This window comes from Lepidochelys olivacea (assembly GCF_965140295.1).
Source record: "Lepidochelys olivacea isolate rLepOli2 genome assembly, chromosome: 21".
Taxonomy (NCBI): domain Eukaryota; kingdom Metazoa; phylum Chordata; order Testudines; family Cheloniidae; genus Lepidochelys; species Lepidochelys olivacea.
In genome coordinates this window covers 11,396,888-11,420,616 of record NC_140431.1, presented here as the reverse complement: position 1 = coordinate 11,420,616, position 23,729 = coordinate 11,396,888, and the positions used below count along the sequence as shown (strand labels likewise).

The following is a 23,729-nucleotide window of genomic DNA, read 5'->3' as shown; positions in this document are numbered from 1 at the left end:
TTCAGGGTTAGTATAGTATCAGCTGGGCTGTGGATGGGGTGGTGTTTGGCTAGGGATGGCCTGATAGCCCATTCCTAGCCCCTTGCATGCTATTCTCTGGCTCTCCACTCGTATTTCCACCAGCCTGTGTGGGTGAAACCTCCCCTTGGCCGAGCTGAGCGTCCACACACTGGTTGAAAACAAAAGGAAGTACCTCTTCACCCAACGCACCGTCAACCTGTGGCGCTCCTTGCCAAGGGATCTTGTGAAGGCTAAAAGTATAACTGGGCTCAAAACAGAATTAGATAAGTTCCTGGAGGCTAGGTCCATCAATGGCTATTAGCCAAGGTGGCCAGGGATGCAACCCCATAGTCTCAGGGTCTCTAAACCTCTGACTGCTGGAGACTGGGACTGGATGACTGGGGATGGATCACTTGATAATTGCCCTGTTCTGGTCATTCCCCCTTAAGTATCGGGCACTGTTAGAGACAGGATACTGGGCTAGATGGACCATTGGTCTCTGACCTAGTAGGGCCATTATCTTCTTACAATTGGGGCCTTGTCTTGTGTCAGTAAATGCACAGGTGCAAGTTAAACAGATATAACCCGCTTTAAATCAATAAATGTGTCTCCAGCCCTTGAGCTACACTGCTGTGTAAAATCCTGTGTGTAAACAAACCTGAACTGACCCCGCTCTTCCCCTGTCTCCACCTCCAGCATGTTTTCTTTCTTTCTCCATCCCAATCTTTCCTCTTCATTTCCACCTGCCCTCCTGATCTAACCTATTCGGAGACTCATAGATATTAAGGTCAGAAGGGACCATTATGATCATCTAGTCTGACCTCCTGCACCACTCAGGCCACAGAATCTCACCCACCCACTCCTGCAATAAACCTCTCACCTATGTCTGAGCTATTGAAGTCCTCAAATCGTGGTTTAAAGACTTCAAGGAGCAGAGAATCCTCCAGCAAGTGACCCGTGCCCCATGCTACAGAGGAAGGCGAAAAATCTCTAGGGCCTCTTCCAATCTGCCCTGGAGGAAAATTCCTTCCCAACCCCAAATATGGCGATCAGCTAAACCTTGAGCATAGGGGGAAGATTCACCAGCCAGACACCCAGGAAAGAATTTTCTGTAGTAACTCAAATCCCACCCCATCTAACATCCCATCACAGGCCATTGGCCCTATTTACCATGAATATTTAAAGATCAATTAATTGCCAAAATCATGTTATCTCATCATACCATCTCCTCCATAAACTTATCGAGTCTAATCTTAAAGCCAGACAGGTCTTTTGCCCCCACTGCTTCCCTTGGAAGGCTATTCCAAAACTTCATTCCTCTGATGGTTAGAAACCTTTGTCTAATTTCAAATCTCAGCTTCCCAATGGCCAGTTTATATCCATTTGTTCTTGTGTCCACATTGATACTGAGCTTAAATAATTCCTCTCCCTCTCCGGTATTTATCCCTCTGATATATTTACAGAGAGCAATCATATCTCCCCTCAACTTTCTTTTGGTTCAGCTAAACAAGCCAAGCTCCTTGAGTCTCCTTTCATAAGACAGGTTTTCCATTCCTCGGATCATCCTAGTAGCCCTTCTCTGTGCCTGTTCCAGTTTGAATTCATCCTTCTTTAACACTGGAGACCAGAACTGCACACAGTATTCCAGGTGAGGTCGCACTCTTCCGAAAAGAGGATTTCAGAAAGTTAGCAGAACTAACCAGCTAAGATAAAAATCAGGGTTTGTGAGAGAGTCAGAACTAATCCACCTCCTTCCACAGTAAGTATCCTGCATATTGGAATGTTTGTAGAAACTTAAACAGAAGGAGCCATTTTGCAAACGTGCATAAAATATAATGTGCAGTCACAAAACTTGGTGATGAAAGTGCAACACAAAAGTACCTGTTTATGAGACCTGTGACCTGTTTGAACAAAATAAAGGTTGGAAAGTAATTATGGAACCAAATGGAAACCCTGTTATAGTTTTAAGGGTCCAACCCAAAGCACTACCAGAGAAAGCATAGCAAAAGGTCAGGAATCTATCTGAGACAGAAGAAAATCTAAAAGTAAAATCAACAGTGAAGAGAAATTATGAATAACAGGGATATCAGCGATGAAGAGCGGTACATGCATAACAACTCTGAGATCACTTGGTTTTGTGATTGTTCATTACAAATTAAAACTTGGGAAGTATTAAACACGAGTCAAGTGTCCATCTCCCATGGAGGTATATACAAATCTGATTACTGGAAATATACTACTCAAGAGGATGGATATGAACTTATGATATATTAAAGACAGATCACCATCTTTTAAGCCCTGAGGTAGGGTTATTATTATTCCCCCGGGGAATAAAACCCCAGCTGACAGACAGCAGCCTGAAACCTTAAAAGGCATCATGAAAAGCTGAGCTGACCCCAGGCGGGTGGAGGGCCCAGCAGGCCCAGCCACACCGCGGAGAAAGGGAAGCAGGAGACCGCTACGGCTTAGTGCTGACGCTCATAGCAAGACGCGTTTCAAGAATTCCCATTTTCACCACAAAGGTTTTGTGCCGCTTGTTTCAGGGATCTGCGGCGGGCCTGCACCGTCCGGAGGCTTGTCTAGAACGGGGCATGGGGGGACCATGGAGGGGAGGGCATGTCCCTATCAAGGGAGGCACCTGTGGGCAGGCCAGGCTCTCGCTTTTGAAGTGCAAGAGTTGTGCATTCCCCCCCACACACACACACACAAACACAAACACACACCCTCCCCAGCCCCCCCTGCACCCCCTAAAACGAGAGCCCCCTAGCCTGGGGGGAGCCCACCCCCCCCAGAGTGGGTCATGCACCCCCCATAACGTGCATCCCCTGTGTGTGTGTGTGTGTGTGTGTGTGTCACACCCCCCGCCCTCGCTTCCCGCGACCCCCCCCCCGGCTGGCGGATAGCGCCGCCCCCGGCCGCACAGCCCCCTGGTACTTGTAGTTCCCCGCCCCCGCCGGCAGCGCCGCCCCGCGGGGAGGACTCCAAGCCCCAGCGTGCCCCGCGCGCCCAGCCTGGCCCCGCAGCCCGGGGAGCTGGCGCGCGCCCGCAGCCGGTGAGACCCCTCCCCCCACCCAGCCCCGGGGCGGGGAGGGACTGGAGCACCCGGGCGTCCCCGGCGGGGCGGGGCTGCGGGCACCCCTCGGCAGCCGTGCCCAGGCGCCAGGGCAGAGCCGCGGGGCCCGCCGCGGGGAGCCGCTGTTGCTTCCTTTGTCCGCTGGCTTCCGAGCTCTGCCCGGAGCGCGTCTCTCTCCTGCCTTGCGGGGGGGGGGCTCTCTCCTCCTTTCTCCCACCCCCGCGCCCCGATCCCTCCCATGCATCGAGTGTACTCATCGCTTTAGCGCTTGCAAAGCGCGAGGCGTTTTTTGTCCCTACTTCGGAAAGATTTAATTATTGGTGGCGGGGGGGGGGGTGACCTCCCCCTCCCTCCCTCCCTCCCCCCCCCCCGCCGCCACTTCTGAAAACCCTCAGGGGCCGGATTGTGGGGCCCCGCTTGCACGCGCCCCTGTTCGGCAGCAGGTTCCCCGGGGGGCCCCGCGTGCGAATGAGCCCGAGCGCTCGTGCACCGGCGGGGCCGGGAGTCAGGGCCCCGGGGTGGCTCGTGCACCGGCGGGGCCGGGAGTCAGGGCCCCGGGGTGGCTCGTGCACCGGCGGGGCCGGGAGTCAGGGCCCCGGGGTGGCTCGTGCACCGGCGGGGCCGGGAGTCAGGGCCCCGGGGTGGCTCGTGCACCGGCGGGGCCGGGAGTCAGGGCCCCGGGGTGGCTCGTGCACCGGCGGGGCCGGGAGTCAGGGCCCCGGGGTGGCTCGTGCACCGGCGGGGCCGGGAGTCAGGGCCCCGGGGTGGCTCGTGCACCGGCGGGGCCGGGAGTCAGGGCCCCGGGGTGGCTCGTGCACCGGCGGGGCCGGGAGTCAGGGCCCCGGGGTGGCTCGTGCACCGGCGGGGCCGGGAGTCAGGGCCCCGGGGTGGCTCGTGCACCGGCGGGGCCGGGAGTCAGGGCCCCGGGGTGGCTCGTGCACCGGCGGGGCCGGGAGTCAGGGCCCCGGGGTGGCTCGTGCACCGGCGGGGCCGGGAGTCAGGGCCCCGGGGTGGCTCTGCACCGGCGGGGCCGGGAGTCAGGGCCCCGGGGTGGCTCTGCACCGGCGGCGGTGAGAGCGGCCGGGCCCAAGGGCTGAAGCGATGCTGGCCCTTGACGTGGGTGCAGCTGCAGCCCAGAAATCCCCTTTCGAGAGCCGCTCCCCAGGCGCGCTGCGGGGGGATAAGCTTTACCATAAGGTGCCTTTATACCTCCGTAAGCAGGCTAGGTGTTGGATTGATTTGGACTAGTTTTGGTTTTCAACAAGAAATCACGCCCCTGTAGCCTCTGTGCAGACCGGGCCTGGGGCACTTACAGACTCGTCCCCTCCTGCAAAAAGACAAGGAGGACTTGTGGCCCCTTGGAGACTAACCAATTTATTCGAGCATGAGCTTTCACTTCATCGGATGCACTAACAGGCTGCTGCTCTGAAACCTGTCCCCTCCTGCTAACTTTTGGCGGTTGCATATTTCCCCTGAACGTGTTGTGGCAGCTTTAAAGCAGCCCCGCTCCTTGCACGGGGGTGGATTTTTAATAAATCTCTGTAACGCCCTTTTACCCGAGGTTTGTCCTTACAGAAGCAGGCGAGGCGTAATTGTTTAAACGGTTCGTTAGACACCAAATTCTGCACAGATCCAACGTAGAATCCCAGCTCGCTCCATTCTGAGTGTTTACACTGTGGCTCTGAACTTCTGTAGCTCACATGGTTAACTGTGGTCACGTGACGTCTTTTTTAAAAAAAAAGCAATTTTTAGCTGGGGTTCATAGTCCTGCCAAGACTGTGCATGACACCGTGTGTTAGTAACCACGGCAAGTCCCTCTGTCTTGTTTTAAGATGTTAATGTTGTTTATAATGTATAGTACGGTCGATCAGATAGGAACACAAACAGATCTTTGCTTTTTAATAAAAGCCTCCATTTTAATTCAGTGCAATGCATGAGTCATGTGGAGAAAGGATGGTTATATCAACAGACTGGAATTCAGGAAGTTAGGGTTCGCTTCCTGTGTGACCTTGGGCAAGTCATTTATTCTCTCCGTGCCTCAGTTGGCCTCTGTAAAATGGGAATAATGATACTTCCTTCCTCCCACCCTCTGTGAATTTAGATTGTAAGCTGTGTAGGTGTTTGGATTGTAAACTCTCTCTTACCTGGGGTGTGTACAACACCCAGCACAGTGAGGCCTTGATTTTGGCTAGGGTGCAGTTGTCATCTATAAAATGATTATAGCAGAACCTCAGCATTACAGATGCCGGAGTAATGTGCTGACCCGTGAACCAGACTCACACATCTCATTTGGAACCGGAAGGACACAATCAGGCAGCAGCAGAGACAAAATAAAAAAAGAAAAGGAAATGCAGTACTGGGCTATGTTAAACGTAAACTACTTTAAAAAAAAAAAAGGGAAAGAAGCGTTTTTCTTCTGCATAGTAAAATTTGAAAGTGATGATCAGTTGTAAACTTTTGAAAGAACAACCAGAACGTTTGTTCAGAGTTACGAAGATTTCAGCGTTACGACCAACCTCTGTTTCCGAGGTGTTTGTAACTCTGTGGTTCCCCTGTATTATAAGTCATCATTTGAGTATCGGAAGACCATAGAATACCAGGGTTGGAAGGGACCTCAGGAGGTCATCTAGTCCAACCCCCTGCTCAAAGCAGGACCAATCCCCAATTTTTGCCCCAGATCCCTAAATGACCCCTTCAAGGATTGAACTCAAAACCCTGGGTTTAGCAGGCCAATGCTCAAACCCCTGAGCTCTCCCTCCCCCCACTAGGTATTAATGCAAATATTTTGCTCATGTTAGCACAAAATCCATACTGGACGGGGTGGCATTCTCCTCTTGCAAACGCTTGTGATTGAATCGGGATGTGTTGTGGCTTCGGGTGACCAATCGCAGAACACAAATGGTGGCTTGCAAAGCCTGGGTACTTCTGAGTCATAAACGCAGCCCGAGAAAAGAGGGTTCGGTTAGTTCAATGATTCACTGAGCAAAACCGGGACTCTGTTCATAGTGAATGGCATCCATAAGGGATAACTCAACAGGCTCTAAGATACAATAAAATACAGTAACAAACTGGTAGGGGCAATCACTGCCTGCTGCTGGCTGGAGTCACTTCTGTGGCATCAGCCCTCCACTGCCTATAGCTAATGGAGAATCTCCTATCTATAGTGGTGAGGGCCTGTCCTTTTGCTCAGGAAAAGTTGTGCCCATCTAGGGGCTTGTCTACACTTGTCTACATTGTGTTAACTAACACTGTGTTACTCGTGACTTTGCAGCCAGTGTGGACAGGTACATGTCTTGTTGAACATCGCGTCCGCTGGCTGTGGGTACGCCGTTAAAGAAGACCATCCCTGACCGTGATGTTCCGACTAGCCATGCGTTCGTTACCAGTGTGCATGGCAGCCTGCTGGAGATCACATGGTCTTCAAACTTTCTGTGAAAATAGTCACCTTTAGGCCAAGTGCTAAGAAAGCTCCAGGCCAAAGGATTCTTTTTTTAGAATGCTCTGAAAATGCTCTGGGCGGTGGGGTGGGTAGAAAGAGAGACAAGGTGCTTCACAAGCTGACCCTGAAATGCAGCCACCTCTGGGGAGGAACAGAGAAGCTGTTTCACACTGCAAAGCGACACCCTTGTTGCAATAGTTTAGGACAGGGAGGTGGTCCTGTTCTATAACACCGCTTTAGGCTGTTAAAGCTGTGGTTCCTCTTAAAGGAGGAATATCGCCTTGAGAGTTTACAAGCAGTTGAAAGGTTAGCCTTACACATGCACAGTGAGAATATTTACTGTGATTGAAGTAGTGGGGTTCTATGTACAGCGCAGTTGCATAATGCTGCGGGGGCGGTATCTGTGGATAATTGAGTTAAAACCTTGAAATTGTACCAATAGGCAGTTACGCAACCCCGTCGTCCCACGTGTCAGGTTGGTTCTTTCTTGTAACTAAAGAAGATAAATGCAAATGCTTGTGTTAATACACAATAGAGCTTGCAAATTTAAACACAGGCAGGTCAGGAAACGAAAACGTGTATTGATCTCAGCGCACCGTTAATTCCACCGCCTTGTTCGTATCTTGTCATTTTGTTGGATACTGAGGCTTTTCATATTTTCCCCTGACTTCATACAGTGCTTGCCGTGTTGAGTGAATTAACGTGACTGGGTTCATTTTAACTCTTTCGTTCCCTGCGTGGCCTGTGTTTAAATGTGCAAATGTCAACATTGCATTAATGTAAGGTTTTGCACTTATATGTGCTGTACGTACACGTGTGTATTGTCTGAACCATCTATGGTTTGCCCATTTCCGTGGCATGTCTCACTTCCTTTCAATGGGCAGAAATGTTAAGCCTCCCGCAGTTAACCAGCCCCCTACCTGGGAAGAAATTGGGAGTGGAAAAGAAGGCAACTTCTTAACTAGCGCTGTCTGAAAAGACGAGCCTGGCAACAAGCTCCAAAGGCAAATAAACTTGGGCTCTGGTTGCAGGATTCGGTGCCACAGAACCATCTATTTGAGAGCATTTTGGGCCTGTGGGGAGCTCATGTGTAGGGACTGCCCACAGTTGCAGTCGTGCTTAGGGGCAGAGATAGTCTCCCACATGGCCAGGTTCCAAATCACATAGGGCTTTACAGATTGAAACTGACGCCCTGACTGGCACAGCCCCTGCGGGGCAGTCGGGGACAGGGAGCAGGGGGAGGTTGGATGGGCGTGGGAGTCCTGGGGGGCCTGTCAGGGGACAGGGGTGTGGAGAGGGGTTCGGGCAGTCAGAGGACAGGGAGCAGGGGGCAGTTGGATAGGGGGTGGGGTCCCAGGGAGTGGTATGGGGAGAAGGAGCAGGGGGGTTGAATCGGTTGGGGGTTCCGTGAGGGGCAGTCAGGGGGTGGGAAGTGAGAGGGGGTAGTTAGGGGGCAGGGGCCAGGCTGTTTGGGGAGGCACAGCCTTCCCTACCCTACCCTCCATACAGTTTTGCAACCCCGATGTGGCCCTCGGGCCAAAAAGTTTGCCCAGCCCTGGTGTAGGGGAACCCTGAAAAGAACAGGTTGTGCTAATCCTTCCTGGTGGTGACAGAGGTGTAGATGGGGAAGAAGGAGGAATTGTGCAGCGCTTTCCGGTCCCCCAGATGAAAGGTGCTAGGCACAAATTAACAGTAGCTGACTTTAGTGCCTGTCTGCAACTTTAGGCACCTAAACACCGTGTAAACCTGACCTCCCTCTTGCAGGGTCGCAGAGCTCAGGCTCCAGTCCAAGCCCAAACGTCTACACGGCCATTTTTAGCCCCAGGGCCCAAGGTCCACAAGCCTAAGCCCGCTGACCCTGGCCAGCTGGCATTTAATTCCTGGGTAGACGTACCCTGCACTGCCATTTTTAGCCCTGCAAGCCCAAGTCATCTGCCCTGGGCCAGTGGCAGCTTTTCCGTGGGTCTTGTATTACTGTGTAAGCATCCTAACTGTTCCATTTACAATTAAATTGACATTGTCAGGGGAAAACCCAAAGTCCTCCCCTATGTTACAAATCGCCTGTGAGAAGATTTAAACCGGAATAGTTTTAAAAATCCAATACACTTCTCCTGATTGATTGTTTCTCTCAGCCTGGTGGGGGGGGAAACCTGGCCGGTCAGTTTCACTTCGGAGCGTAATCCATTTCACTGCCTGGCTCTCCTGCCGGGCTGCTGTGCGTCTGGGTCGCGGTTCATCTTTTCACCTGCTTCAGCTGGAATCCTTGGAAAAGAGAAGCCGTGCAGCGTGTCCGTGCAGGTTTAGCGAGAGTAAATGTGCCCCGTTTCACCTGTGCATGTCCCTTTAATTCCTGAACCCCTCTAAGATGCCAGTCTTAGGTCTGCACCTTTCCCTCCTACTGTCGCCTTCCATATGCTGCCTGCAGGTCTCAGCGGAGAGGTGCATACAGAAGCACAGGTGTTTGCCCTGAGATAGTGCCCTGCCAGCAGTCGCCCCACCCTCTTGTCCTCTCCAGCTAACCTGCTAACGCAGCAGTCTGAGTTACCCTATTGCAACCGTAATCTCTCTTGCCTGCCGAAGCCTGACGCCTCTCTCCTCACTCAGCTCCGCTCTGGGGACGGAGAACCTGTAGATGCCCAGGACCAAGGGGGGACCCTGATTCAAACCACCTCCAACCCACTGCTCGCTGGCTTTGTCCTCAGAGCAGGATTCCCCTCGCTTTCCGCCCACTGCTCCTTGAACGGCAAGAAGGCTCGGCGACCCACCAGCTGGCTGCGATGGACACGGATCCGCCACTGCAGCTACGCGTCTTCGACCTCAATTGCTGGTAAGTTGTCGTTTGTTTGCTCTTCCATTGACCGAGCAGAGGTCAAAGCAGACTGGTGGAGGGTGGCTCTCCTGGGCAGTGGGTGCAGTTTCACCCAGGAGAGTCATGACATACCTTTGCACAGGGATGACGAGCAGCCAGGGAGTCCCTCTGATCTCTCTCAGCACGTTCCCAGTTATTACATCTAGGGGTTAAAGCAGAGGACTCGAAGGCCATTGCAAAGTGCATGGAGCTCCTGGCGTGGGAGACACTGGCCGTGTCAGCGTTGTCATTTATCATACGCAAGCCCCTCCAGACTTCTAAGCCCCGGAGCTGCCGTTCTCTGGATCTTTTCAATCTCCCTCGTCTCCCCGAGGAGCAGGTGCCTGGGTCTGGGACCTGGTGCCCGTTGTTCACAACCAGGCCACTGGGATGTGTGAGTGAAGTGTCAAAAAGCTGGATGCCCCTGTCTTGAGGGGAAGAGGGATCTGTGGCCAGGGGCAAAGCAGGGCCTCGGATAACCCGTCACTCCCAACTTAGCTGCAGATCTGCACCCTGCAGTCAGGAGTTACTCAGCCCCGGGATCTCCATCCTGCTCCACCTTGGTCGCTCCTCCCCTGTCCATTTGCAACGAGCTGCCTTCCTGGAGCAGGCTCCCCTCCGCCCCCCCCCATACAGGGAGCCTCATGCTCCTCATCTCTGCACTGCTGTGGGCTCTGTGTCAGCCTGCCAGCCCTGCCCTGGGCACAGCCAATCTTTGGTTCCTGTTGCATGCAACGGCAGCTCTTGCCTGCAGGCAGACTGTGGGCATTGCTGGTTGGGCAAGGGAACCAGCTCAGCTAGTGTGTTTTGGGTACACGCTGCCCCCGATTCCCACGCATGCATGCAAAGCACCTGCCATGAGCCATGCAGGAGCCAGGCCAGGCCTGCAAACAGGGCCTCCCACGAGGGCTCTCATCCTGTGCATGGCTTCATGGAATCGTAGGCATTAGACGCGACCAGGGCCATGAAGCCCTATTGAATTCAAATCCCCTCCACCCCTCCTCTCTACCTTCCTTGTCCTGTGGCTGGTCTGATTTTAAACCCAGCTCCTCCTGCCTCTCCTTTCGCTGTGTCCAGGGCCGGCCCTGGGTGTTTTGTTAACTGGGGTAGAAAATGCTTCCCATGTCCCCCGAATGGCTAAGCCAAAAAAACCCCAAAACTTCCGATTTGGCATCCTCTCGCATGCCAGAAATTGGTGCCCAGGGCAGCCACCCTGCTTGCCCCTCTGTCCCCACAGGCCGCCCCTGGAGGTGTCTCTCTTGCTTTGAAGCTGAGGTGAGCATGCAAGAGGCTGAGGGAAACTTCCTATCCCTTTTGCATCCCTGTCTCAAGCAGGACAGGGCTGGGGCTCTATACCGCTGCAAGTTTGGAGGGTGACCCTTGCCACTCAGGGGTCTCCCAGCACATGGGCACCCCTCCCTAGATGCCTTTCCCTATCACTGCTCAAGGCACTAGGAGTCTGATCTGCGCTGGTTGGAGGAGGAGGCGAGCCTCTGTCAGGGATGCCCCTCACAGCCTCTGCTTTCTTCCCCCCCCAGGGCGATTCGCTACTTGAGCAAGGTGCGGCAGGAGCGCATTGGGATGATTGGCGACACGCTTAGCCAGGAGGGGTTCGACCTGGCACTCTTACAGGAGGTGATGAGGGCTGGGAATTGGAGTGGGGGAGAAGGAGGGAGAGGGCGAGGGCCATGGAAGCAGGGTGGGCTGGGCTGGCTTCTCTTCCGTGACTCAAGTCCCCGCCGTTCTCAGGCTCTCTGCTGCTTCTCCAGGTGTGGAGCGAGAGGGACTATTGTGAGCTGAAACAGAAGCTGACTGCCTGCTACCCCTACTCCCACTACTTCAAAAGGTAAGAGGCACGGCTGGAGTCCCCGGGTGCTGCTTATCGGTGTATCAGAGGGGCCCTGGCAGCAGGTCGTCCTCAGTTTTGCAAACTCTCGAGATCTTATCAAGAGCCTTGTGGTCGTTGATGGTTTTTCTGAAGTCCCAGCTCCTCAACCTGTGAGATTCTCTGAGAATCTCAGCTTTAAAAAAAAAAGGGGGGGGGGGAGTCCATCTCTCGTGGTTGCAGAGAAAAGTCAGAAAACGTAGCCCCTGGTAGCTACGACACCGGGAGTTGAAAAGAACCGGGAAGGTATTTTTAAAGATCTCATGGCTGCTAAGCTGAGCTCGTGATTTTTTGAACCCTTGGGATCGGCAGTGCGGCGTCATGCCGAGGGGTGTGAGCTCTGGGCGAAGGAAGCCATTGGAGTTTGCATGGGTTCAGGCTGGCTTTATGGAGCTACAGCTCACTATGAGATGTCAGGTGGTGGAGGAACCTGATGGGGTGCAGTGTTAAACAGCTGTCACGTTCCACCCCAGAGACGGCTGCATTTCAGTGACCCTTGAATGCAGTGGTCTGTGAAGCACGCTGGGAGGAAAGGGTCTCTGGCAATGGGAGACACCCTGGCTTTTGCTCAGCAGAAAACATCGCCTCTTAATCATAACCAAGTTTGCTGCTGTTATACTAACCCTGGCAGCCTGCTCCATGCTGTGTCCCCGCCCCAAGGGACCATAGCAGGTGAGCAGCCTTTGCCCCTCTGGCACAGAGCCTTAGGGTGGGGACTGGTGAACGTTCTCCCTGCCCCCCCCCAGGGTAGCCTATCACCCGAGGGCTGGGTATTGGCTGAATGTTGCTATCTCAGGAGATTGTCACGGGCCCTTTGCGGCTCCCCTGAGATCCCAGCAGGGAATAGTGACGCTCTCCAGCTGTCTTTGCACTGGCAGGGGCAGTGACCCTAGGTTCTTGGCGTTCTCTGGGCGGAGCTGGCCCATGGGGTAGCTGTGGCATGGCCATAAATAAGCAGGCACAAAGAGACGGGAGGCAGCAGATAGCTACTTGCTGAGACAGCATCTCTCAGGAGCACCCAAGCGGACTTTGTCAGGGAAAAAGGCAATCAGGGTCATCCCCTCTAGTGCTAACCCAGCCCTTATGTCTCCTGCCCCATCAGATACAGCCTGGGGCAGGCTTGATATTAAAGGTCTGCTTGTAAGGGATTAATCCAGGATTAACTGAGGTGTGAATATATAGCTAGTCAATTGCTATGGAGTGTCACCTGCCTTCCACACGGACACCCTGATGGGAACAGAGTCCCTTAGACCTTCCCCACCGGGTCTGTGCCTCTTGGTCACAGTGACACATCCCCTCTTGGGTCGAGTGAGAGTGACCCCCTTCTCCATGTCAGACTGGTCGCTTCCTACCCTTCCCAGTTCTTTATTTGGTCACTGCCTTCAAGCCGTTCAAACCAGTCTGTGCAATTTCCCAGGCTGGGGGCGGTGGGGTTTTGAGCCTTTTCCAGATCTGTTTACCTGTCTGGGCATTTGCATGAGTGAACCCCCCTTTTCCCCTGGAGACTCTCCCATGCGGAGAGGTATAACATTTAGAGTTGATAGAATAGCCTTAAAGCCGTCCCATGTGTCTGTCCCATCTTCCTCTGCCAGAAGAGGATGCTTAAAGGATACTTAGAATGGCCAGAATTCGATGTTGATTTGTTTATCCTTTCGACCAGTAGTGTTGATATTTATTTTGTCAATAATGATTGATTTAAAATTTCACAGTGGCACAGAATTATGATTTTAAGCATTTTTAAAGTGTTATCTATTTGAAATCATCTCCTTTGCTGGAACTTGAGGGGAGAGGTCAGACAATAATTTATTTAATGACAGTAGAGGCTGAGATTCAACAAGTTAAAGCTTTATAACCGTTAAAACACAAATTGTCAACACCACAGGTCGAAATCTACAAAGTTACTATCCTTAAGTCAAGCTCTAGGAAGTACTCAAGCAGCATTTGTCTGACTCCGCCTGTCTGTAGATTTCACTTATTGCATATTTCTTTCCATCAGTTTGTGTGTGCCTGGTGAAAGCGACGTTTACTGATAAAAATCTGGCCCTTCCAAGCCTAAGGATACTGGACTAGTGTCCTGGGGAAGTCTATGGGCTTGTGGCCTGGAGGGCATGTCTGGCGTTACCTCCCATTGCAAAGTTACAGGGAGTAACTCTTGGTCATTGGAGGGAATCGCGATGGGGCATCACCACAGGCTCTCTGGGGAGAGAGGGGTAGTAGATTGACCCCACACATGCCCCACTGTGTTTACCTTCATCTCAGCATTTCCTCCTCCACCACTTAGCGTCATTGTTACCAACCACTAAGAAGTTATAGAGTGGGGGGAGAATTTCCCCCTCTTGTGACTGGACTTTAATTCACTATTAATGGGCCAGAGCAAGAGCTAAAGTAAGCAGCCTTCTGTAGTCCCATGGTTAAGGTGGTGAGCTGGGCATGTTGAAGGCCCTGGTTCCATTCCTGCTGGGGGCAGTAAAAGGTTTTGCCCCTCTTGCTAAAATATTAAGTGAGCCACTGACAAAATACGAATCACTCTTTTGTCCCCGCTGGTCCCAACACTCCCCAGGCCGTGGGAGATTCCTGTTCCAATGCCCCCATCCGTAAGGGGCTTGGAACCAGGATCTCCCTCCTCCCGCTGAGGGGTGGGAGCTCCCTGTTCAAATCCTCTCCCCTTCCCAAGAGAACAATGGCCTCCTGGGAGAAAGAGGGGACTTAAACAGGGAGCTCCTGCCCCTCAGCCAGGTCACCTGGGAGGGAAGGAGACCCCCGTTCCAGTCCCCTCTTAACAGGCAGTGGGAGGACGTGAACCTGGTTCTCCCACATTCCAAGCAAACATCGAAACCAGTAGACTACAGAGTGATCCTAGCACTCACCTTCGTGGAACTTATACTTAATTAAAGTGGAGCTGCTTCAAGAGGGAAAGACTAGGGGAGCTCCCCCTCCAAATCCCCTTGCCCCCTCTGGTGGGCAGAGGACTCAAACCAGGGCCTCCAGCATCCCAAGTCAATACCTTCACCACTGGCCTAGAGAGAGCTTTTCATAGTGGACTCTTCCTGTGGCTCAACTAATATTTAATTCAAGTGGAACCATTTCAAGAGGAAAGACCAAAGCCCCCTCCCAGCACAGGGAGAATCAAAGTAGGGCCTCTAACACCCCAAGCCCACACCTCAACCACAGGGCTATAGCAGAGCCCCTGAGACTGCCTTTGGCCCTCCAGTTAAAGTGGACCAGCATCAAGCGGAAAGCTCAAGGGAGCACCCTTGGCAAAGCCCTTCTCCTCGGCAGGCAGCCCGGGGATTTGAATGAGCATCATTCCCTCACCGCTGGACTAGCGGGTGATTCTAACCCTCTGGTGGCCCAACTCCTACTTAGTGGAAGTGGAAAAGGTGCACCAGGCAAGCGGGAGGGAGCCCCCACTCCCAGCCTAGGCCAACAAGCCCATTCTTAATGTCGGTCTCTGCCTATTCACTGAGGAAGGCACGGCCCCACCTAACTCAGGCCTGAAGGGGTCCTGTTGTTGTGCTTGATTTTCTAGGCATCTCAAAGTGTGAGGGAGGGCAGTGCTGAGTATTGCCTCCCCTGATTCCCTTTGGGCCACAAGGCTGAGTCGGGGAGCTGAGAGCGGGTAGACTTGGTCCATATTACAGGCAAACAGTGCTATGACCGTAAGGGAGCGGAGACTAGGCATGCAGCCCGGAGAGCAGCGGCAGGGGCGTGCTCGGTTCAGACGCCAGACGTCTCCCTGAGAGCCAGGGAGCCGAGGCGGGGTGGGCGCTGTGAATGCCAGAAGCACTGAGCTCAGGGTGGGGAGGGAAGCATAGACACCGCGCAGGCCCCTGCCTCAGCCCCAAGACCAGAGTGGGGAACTGAGAACAAACAATCGCAATGCATGCCATAGACACAGAGCCCTGAGCCTGGGGAGTGGGGTGCCCAAATGGGTGTGTGTGGGAGACATTCTGGAGCTCCCCTTCCTCCACACTCCTGCTGCGACGGGTGGGAAGAAGAGCTCTAAACTCCTCCTCCACCCACTTCTCCGGGTGCTCAGCTGCTGTCTTCAGCCAGCTATTTTTTCCCACGCCACTGATCGCTGAAGTAGTCACACCCACTGAGGGCACAACGGTTTGGCTGCCTAAGACACACGTCCATGCCCAGCTCCATAGCCTCTCTGTGCGTGGGAATGAAGCTCTTCTTTGGGCCAACACCAGCTGCCTGACAAACAGAGCGTTATCTTTGGCACGGAGCTTCCGCATCTAAGTCCAAGCACCCTGTTTACTCTGGGTGTTTGCTTTGCATGAGAAACGTGCAAGAACATCTGTGAATCTGCTTCCTCGTGATCTGCCTCGAGTTCTGGTATTGCAGAATGGTGGCCAGGCACTACCTGCGCTGTTCGTTCGATGCCATGAAACCCACCGGCAAGGGGCACTTCCCGTCCAGCTGACAATATTTGCTCACACTTCACGATCCAGCCCGTGAAGAGAACATTTGCAAGTTAGATTTAGTCTTTGCATACAGCATCATCGTCACACAATGCTTTGGTAATGCTGCTAGCACAGTGGGGTTCCAAACTTCTTGCATTTGGACATTGCACAAGAGGGTGATCTCACCAAATGTGATCGATTCTTCATTTGTGTAATTGTCTCCAACGACAGCCATGGACACCGTTCAGCAGCTGACCATGCCTTGAATGCTGTGTGCAGGACTGGTCGCCCCCTTCTCAAAAAAGATGCATTAGACGTGGAAAAGATGCAGAGAAGGGCAACAAATATGATTAAAGGTCTGGAATAGCTTCCATACGAGGAGAGATTAACAAGACTGGGAACTGTTCAGCCTGGAAAAGAGACACCTGAGGGGGAATATGAGAGAGGTCTATAAAATCAGGACTGGGGTGGAGAAAGTGACTAGGGAAGTGTTAGTTACCCCTTCACAGAACACAAGAACCAGGTCGCCTGATGAAATTGACAGGCAGCAGGTACCTCCTCACACAATGTACAGCCAACCTGTGATACAAGGTAGCTTAACCATTGACAGATTTTTCTCCAGCCAACAGGGTATGTTGCTCTTTTGGGTGTTTCTCAGAGATCCATCCAAGTTGAAGAGGGAAAGCGGGGCAGGTGCCAGCTCATACTTCATCAGACTCTGGTTATCAGCATCTCTGGACTGGACACTAACTGTCAGCTTGCTGGATATCTGACCATCAATAAGAATTGCTTGTGTTGTCTGCGTCTTCTTTTGTTCGACGGTGATTACCAAGTGATTTGCGATTATGCCTGTTTATGGATCAAAGGAGGCCTACTTCCCCCCTTTGTAGGCTCCTGGTTACAAACTGCTTTGTTTCTTGTGTGCCATTCTCTCTGGTCATGCACAAGCTTTCTGCAGCTTCAAGTGGGGGCCACAGTAGACGTTGCAGCGTTCACAAGTGGCTGGCTGTTGTCTGGGCTTGTTCCAGGGTCATTCTTTCAGTCCTGACTTTTATAATATCTTGGGACAGCAGCCGCCAGGGACTTTGTGGTAGCTTCCTTGTGGAGATCTACTGCAGCAGGCTGCATTCCACACCTTTGTTTGTTACAGCTGCCTTAAAATGCATAGTCAGGTAATACTTGGTCAGAGCCTTATCCTTTGTGCAAAGATGCGGATGCTTCCCACAGTCCTTGCTGAGAGATTGCTTGATAGCCATCTCACGCCATACACCACTGAAGGGCCTGGCAGTCCAGGACTCTGCTCTCTATCAGTTAGGACAGGATAGATATCTGGTTTCTCTTTCCCCACAAGTCTGTCTTCTGTTACCTTTACACAACCCCATCTTGCATCATTCACATGACCACACTGGAAGTCAAGTGGAATCATCTCTGCCAACATCTCAAGCTCCGTGGACTTGTTATCATCTCTCTTTGCTGCTACGTCATCCACTAGCAGTTGGGAGAATTATGTTACATAGCTCTCCCAGAGCAGACACGTTGAGGAGTAGGCGGTGTGACTCGGTGGTCGAAGCAGAAGTCTGGCCTAGTGGCCAGGGGAGAACCGGAGGTGTGGTCAGGAGACAAGCTAGTGGTCAGAGCCAGGAGGTAGGGATCAGAGGCATGAGATGAAGCAAGGGCCGGACAAGAAGCTCATCTACCAGGCTTAAATAGGGAGCGGTTGGCCTTTCTGTCCAATCAGAGAGCACAGTCACTTAGTGAGGGTTTACTGGGCCCAGCCAAGCTCATTAGGTTGCTAGGTACCCGAGCCCAGAACCAGCTGAGTTCCTGACAGTCTCTGAACGGTTTTTCCCCTTGGATAACATGTGTGTCCACAAGGTGGTGGAGTGGCTGGGTGCTCTGCCAGAGCATTCTGTCTCCCCAAGATGTGGCTCGTCTCCTCTTCCGGAAGAACATTGTTCATGGGCTCGCCAGGTGCCATCCATTTCCAGCGATGCGTTGCCTCATTCATAAGCTTGTGGATTCTAACGCCAGGGTTATATGCTGTCCCTCTTAGAGCGTGACTGACACAGCATGCAAGGATGTCTTCAAACCCACTTTCCTGCATCACGCTGCCTGCATCGCCCATGAAATTCATTGCACGATGCATGCCTCCCGTCCCAAGGCGGCCATTGTCAAATTCCCTTTGATTCCTCCATTTAATCAACTGTGCTTTGCAGGCGGTTGCTTCATCATAAGTCTAGACCTGACCTAGAGAGCAGAACACACCCAGAAAGTATTTCATCAGGGTGTACGCTGTATTAATACCAGTGGCAGGAGCAGCAAGCATTGGACGGCAGCCAATAGTCATAAAACATAAAACAGCCACAAAAACTTTTCTCCAATCAGTCCTTTCTACGAATAGTGACAAATATTTGGATGCGTTACATGGTACATACAGACTTTTGCTTTAACCGCAGGCAAAAAAAGTACAGGAACATGCATCAAATATATCACCTGGTGCTAAATATTTCCCAGACAATACCATTGTGAGTACAGAGCTGCATTACCAATTGTACTTAGAAGTTTTCCGCCACTTTTGGTCAAAATTAAGACTGTGTTTCTTCGAGTTACGGCCTTTTGGGGGATTTCGTGGGGGTTTTGTTCCGACTCGATGCCCAGCAACGTTTAAACATTTATGTGAGATAGAAAATCTGCACCACTTCCAGCATCTGTATCCACCGTGGTGATGCCCACCAGATACGTGCATCACATGTGATAGCAATGCTATGTTTCTAGCTGATAGCTTACCCTAACTCATTAAGAAGACCCCTTTTTAAATCTGGTTGGGAGACTGCTGACCCCCAGTGCCCTGCTATATAACCCCAGCTCCACTCCCTCCCCAAGCCAGGAATAGAGCCCAGGAGTCCTGACACCTAGCCCCTGCTTTAACTACTAGACCCCACTCCTTTCCTCCGGGAGTTTTGCTCAGAAACCCCACCTAGTAGTCCCCAAGGGCAGGGCAGGGTTGAGTGACTGAAGATGGTGACTGTAGTTTCTCTTTCATAGTGGGGTGATTGGCAGTGGGTTCTGCGTGTTCTCCAGATACCCAATCCTGGACACCTTCTTGTACCAGTACTCCCTGAACGGATACCCCTACATGGTGAGTGCAGGGGGCTGGCTGCCACAGGGTCTGCTTATGTCAAAGTCACAGGCGGGGGGCCCTCTGCGGTGACACTGTGATTGTAACCAGCCTTCTCTCTCTCCTCTCCTGTCCCGGCAGCTCCAGCACGGGGACTGGTTCTGCGGCAAGGCCGTGGGGCTCCTCATCATCAAGATCTGTGGGATTATCTTCCATGTGTACGTGACCCACGTGAGTCTCACTGCGGGGAAGGTGGGGGAGAGGGCCGAGGATCTGACAGAGACTGGGAGTCACTGGAAAAACACAGTGCAGTCTAGCTTGAGATGCCTCAAGCCAAGGGGTCTCTCACTACTTCCCTTGGAAGACCGTTCCACAAATGGATCTACCTCACCAGCAGGAAAGGATTCCTGATCACTCTTTGCTCAATTTCACCCCACTAGCCCCAGCTGAGCCCCCTTAGACGATCAATTCCCCCCCGCCCCCGGACAGTCACCCCTCCCACACAGCAGCATTGCTGTTCTGACATGGGACAGGAAAGAAGTTTGGATGCTCGGGGCACCCTCTGCCGGCACAGAGCTTGGAAACAAAAGACAGCCAGCGAGGCGCTCCGTTAGTGCCAGGTGTGATGGGAGCCTGTACGAAGCACTAACCGGCAATATCCAGTCATTATCCAGCAGGGCTGGATTCAGACCTAGAGGTGAAAAGCCATCTCTTGTTCTCCATCCAGCGCCTCTTGCCTCGTCTCCTTGGTTTGAGACGTCTAAAGCCAGACTGCTTGGAGCCTGGGAGCACACCTGGCATTGGTATAGGGCGGACAAGAGCTAGGTTTCCAGTGTCTGTCCCCGAGCGCCTGGACTCACTGCCTGTTCTCCCTTCATCCAGCTCCTTGCGGAGTACTGCCGGGACAAGGACGCTTACCTCCCCCATCGAGTGGTGCAGGCCTGGGAGCTGGCTCAGTTCATACAGTGAGTAGAGCAGAGACGCCGCGGGCTCATCGCCAGTGGGGCCTTGTGTGTACCCCGGCGTCTCATCTAGGGAATGAAGGCGCATTAGCGGGGGAGCTCGGAACTGCCCCAGACCCAGCCACGCCCCACAGGGGGCGCTGTAGAAAACGCCGGGGGTGCGTCAGCTGTGGGAGAAACCCCCAGCTACTCCAGTCCCTGCCTCTCTCAGCAGGGGGTGCTGTAGGGAGCGTGCCGGGGATGGGGGCTAGCTCGCTCGCTCTGGCCCCGCCAAGTTACTCTGTCCCGTCCCCTAAGGCACACCTCGAAGGGAGCGGATGTGGTGCTGCTCGGTGGGGATTTGAACATGCACCCTGGGGACATGGGGATCCGGCTGCTGCGAGGCTGGACAGGGCTGCGGGACTCCTTCGCCGACGCAGATAGGTTCGAGGTAAGCGCTTCCCTGTAGGGCCCGGGCCGGGAGGGAGATGGGCGTGTGTTCAGGACTGGCCTGGCACACAGACAGTAAATGCCTGCAGCAGGTGAACCCAGAAGCTGGGCTTCCCCTCCCACCTTTGCACCCCAGCTCCCGCCCCGGCCAGCTGTCCCCCAGCACCTCAACCTCCCCTCCCAGCCACCAGCCGGGCTGCTGTCTCTGTGAGAGTCCAGAGCCCCTGCCCTTCAGCAGGACGCTGGCTCTCCTTCCGGCCCCCTCCGGGAGAAGGGCAGGGTCTGGTCTGTCTGGAGGGACACTGACTGACTTTGTGTTGGCTCCCAGGGCTGCGAGGACGGCTACACCCTGGTCCCAGCCAACTGCTTCACGGTTAATAAGGAGCTGCAGCCCTTCCCGCTGGGAATCCGCATCGACTACATTCTCTACAAGGTACGTGCAGCACGGCGGGGCGGCGAGGGGAGGTGACCCGCTCGAACCACAGGCCACGTCTGGGACAGAGCTGAGAACCGGGCCCCGGGCTGCGTCCTGGTGCTGGGCACTGCCTCCCGCCTGCTACCACTGCGAGTCGGACAGGAGAGGCGGAAGAGGCCTGTCCCGGTCTGGTCCATCCCACCACCGAGCTCTTACGTGCAGTGCTTTTCACCTGTAGACCTCAGCGCGCTTTTACCAATGAGGTCGATAGCATTAGCCCCATTTTACAGGGGGGAAACTGAGGCATGGGGCGGCGATTTGCCCGAGGTCACTGAGCAGGTCAGGGGCAGAGCTGGGAATAGACCTCTGAGGCCTTGTCCACTAGGCAACACTGCCTCCCATATTATATAGTAGATCTTGCTGGTTTTGAAGTCCCTTAGCCATAGCCCTTGTACTGTGTGGGTCTTCCTGCTTTTTAGATCTGAGCAGGTGGGCACAGTGGACTGATCACAGGCCTGGGACGCAGGAAGGCCTTAGTTATAATCCCAGCTCCTGCCACTTGCTTGAGCGACGTCGCTGTCCTGGTCTGTCTGTAACCTGAGGCCGGAGCTCAGCTCTGTCAGCCCTCTGGACGGTGGGGCAGTGTTGCCAGTAAAAACTCCCTGTCTCGAGCTGTTTCTGTGTGATTAGAGCAGGGCACTCGGCCTCCCGGGTCCCACTGCAGCGTCTGGGCCAAAGAGCAGCAGACTTCACTTCCATCGTGTGGGCCACGTCCCATGGCAGACCGGGGAGGGGCTGCGGGGAGAACGGCCCCGGGGCCTGCGTAGCGCTGTGCCCCATCGCCATCCCTTCCCGTAGGGACTGTCTCGCTTCGTGGTCAAGTGTGACAGCCTCGTGACCACCACGGGCACCGCCCCCGGCAAGAGCATTCCCTACTCGGACCACGAAGCCGTCATCGCTACGCTGAGCGTGCGGCGAGGAGAGGAGGCCAAGGGCTCGAGTGGCAGCAATGTCGGTGAGTGCCTTGGCCGCTCAGACCTCGGCAACGGGGGCGCAGCTGGCCCAGGGAGGGCAGCTCAGACGGCAGCCCGGGACCTGGAGCGCTGGGATCTTGAGAGAGCCCCGCCTGCCAAGGCATTAGCTGGGCCTCCGACCGCAGCCGCTTCGGGGCTCCTTCTTCCAGGCTCTGCAGGAAGGAGGCCACGGTGGCAAGTGGACCATGCAGGCCGTTTGAAAACCCCGAGAGAGCCATTAGGGGAATGGTTGGGTTTGATCCCACAGCCCAATCGTTTCCGTCCAGCCGGCGCTAGGGATCCCACCCCGCGCGGCGAGAAAAAGACCCAGGGTGCACAGAGCCCAGCAGCGAAGCAAAGCACCATGGGATACCTGCCCAGAATTAATCCCCCCGCCCCGCACAGACAAGGCCTTAGTTGTCCCACGGATTGCCGTATCAGCATGGTGTGTCCCTCCAGCGGGTAAGATGCCTTGAGCCCCTTGAGAGGCTGGGGCTGTGTCCGAGGTGGCCCGGCTGGCTGGGAGGAGCCGTCCCAAGCTGTGGCTAAGCCCCTGTTTTCTCTTGCAGGGCCGGAGCTGGTGGACGTGGTGAACGAGGCCCGGACAGAGGTGAGGGCGCGGCTGCACGCGGCCGAGTGTCAACGCGACTCCAACGGCCGCATGGCCAGCCTGGCCCTGCTCCTGCTGCTCCTGCAGGCGGCCATGGGCCTGAGCTCCCTGGCGGGCTGGGACACCCCGCAGCCCTTCCCCAAGTTCTCCTCCTCCCTGCTGAGTTTGCTGGCCACGGTGGTGCTGCTGCTCTCCATGGGGCTGTACATCTTCCACACCATTGAGGTGAGGATGCTGCAGGGGACCGAGGAGCAGATGCGGCTGGCGCTCCAGGCGCTGCAGGACAAGCTCAGCTCCATGTAGGACAGCAGCGGGGGGGTAAGGGGATCAAGAGGCTTCTGGGTGCTCAGTAGATGGCGCTGCCAGCTGGCGGCAGCTGCGCTCTAGAGCAGGGGGAGGGCAGGCGGTTTCCTTGGCCCTGGATTGCTCCACGGATTGCTTTTCATGGTTAACTTGATTTTTAAACAAGAGGCATTTGGTATCTTACCGATTACAGCAGGTTTTCTATAGAGTTAAATAAACTTTCTGAACAGATTATTGTATTCAAGAGACGGAGTGCTTTGAACACAGCTAACAGGAGGTGGGGGCTTAGTCACGGGAGATCTCGCGAAGGCTGCCCTCAAGGGGCATTTTCATAGGAAAGAGCAGAGACTGCTCTTCCCCTCGACACACACGGGGATAGGACAGGACGGTTGGTAATACAGTTAGGATTGTCTGGCTGTGACTGAGGGTACGTGTCTACACGGCCTTTGCTGGTTGCAACTGTAGCGTGTGTAGACATACCTGAGCTAGCTTTCAGCCAGCTCGTTCAGATACCAGGGCAGTGAAACCCGAGTCAGGTCTGGGCCGGTGCGGACTGCCTGTGCCGCTCCAGATTCCCCGCTCCAGTACCCAAGCTGGGTCACTTACAGCTAGCTTGCGTATGTCTGCCCATGTCTACAGTGTAGACAGACCCGTAGTGCGGCTCCGTAACTTCTGGACTGGGGAGACCGAGCAGAGCGTGACCGCGCCAGGTCAGCAAACGCGCCGCACTGAGGCCAGCCTGTTTCTACAGCAGCACTTTAGAGCAAACGCCTCCATGGCGATCTTAAAAGAGCATCTATGCCGGGCGGGGGCAGGGTTGGCCAGAGATTCCTGATGGTTACAGCTCTGCCTTTACTGCTCCCGGCAGCGGTGGGCAGGGCTCCAGGCACCCTCAGGTAGCTCCGTGAAGCTTCATTGCAAAGAGGGAACCACCTGTGAGCAATTCCCTAGTCAGGAATAAGAGAGGCACATGGTGCAGCTTTGTCTGCAAAGCCTTAAGGAGTTGGAGTTACAACGCCTGTCCCCCCATCTCTCGGAGTGCGTAGATATACTGGCGTTAGCTTTGATCTCGCTAGCTCCAACCACAGGAGCACCACGGGCTATATGACCCCGCCCAGGGTATGCACTGGATGGCTAGCCCCACGCAGCCACAGCTTCCCTGCAAGTGGAGCTAACTAGATCAAAGCTAACCCTGTGTGTGACGCACCCGCGGACAAAACCC

The 23,729-nt window shown here is 54.2% G+C and overlaps 1 protein-coding gene across 1 annotated transcript; it reads left to right on the top strand.

Moving 5' to 3' along the window:
- Window positions 1-2,974: 2,974 nt before the first annotated feature.
- Window positions 2,975-22,751, top strand: SMPD2 (sphingomyelin phosphodiesterase 2). The gene is made up of 11 exons (XM_084610961.1): window positions 2,975-3,052; window positions 9,117-9,339; window positions 10,899-10,995; window positions 11,130-11,206; window positions 18,703-18,796; window positions 18,917-19,006; window positions 19,658-19,740; window positions 20,035-20,167; window positions 20,495-20,599; window positions 21,440-21,596; window positions 22,164-22,751. The coding sequence occupies exons 2-11, from the start codon at window positions 9,290-9,292 to the stop codon at window positions 22,505-22,507; spliced, it is 1,230 nt and encodes a 409-aa protein (XP_084467087.1). The 5' UTR covers window positions 2,975-3,052; window positions 9,117-9,289; the 3' UTR covers window positions 22,508-22,751.
- Window positions 22,752-23,729: the final 978 nt, after the last annotated feature.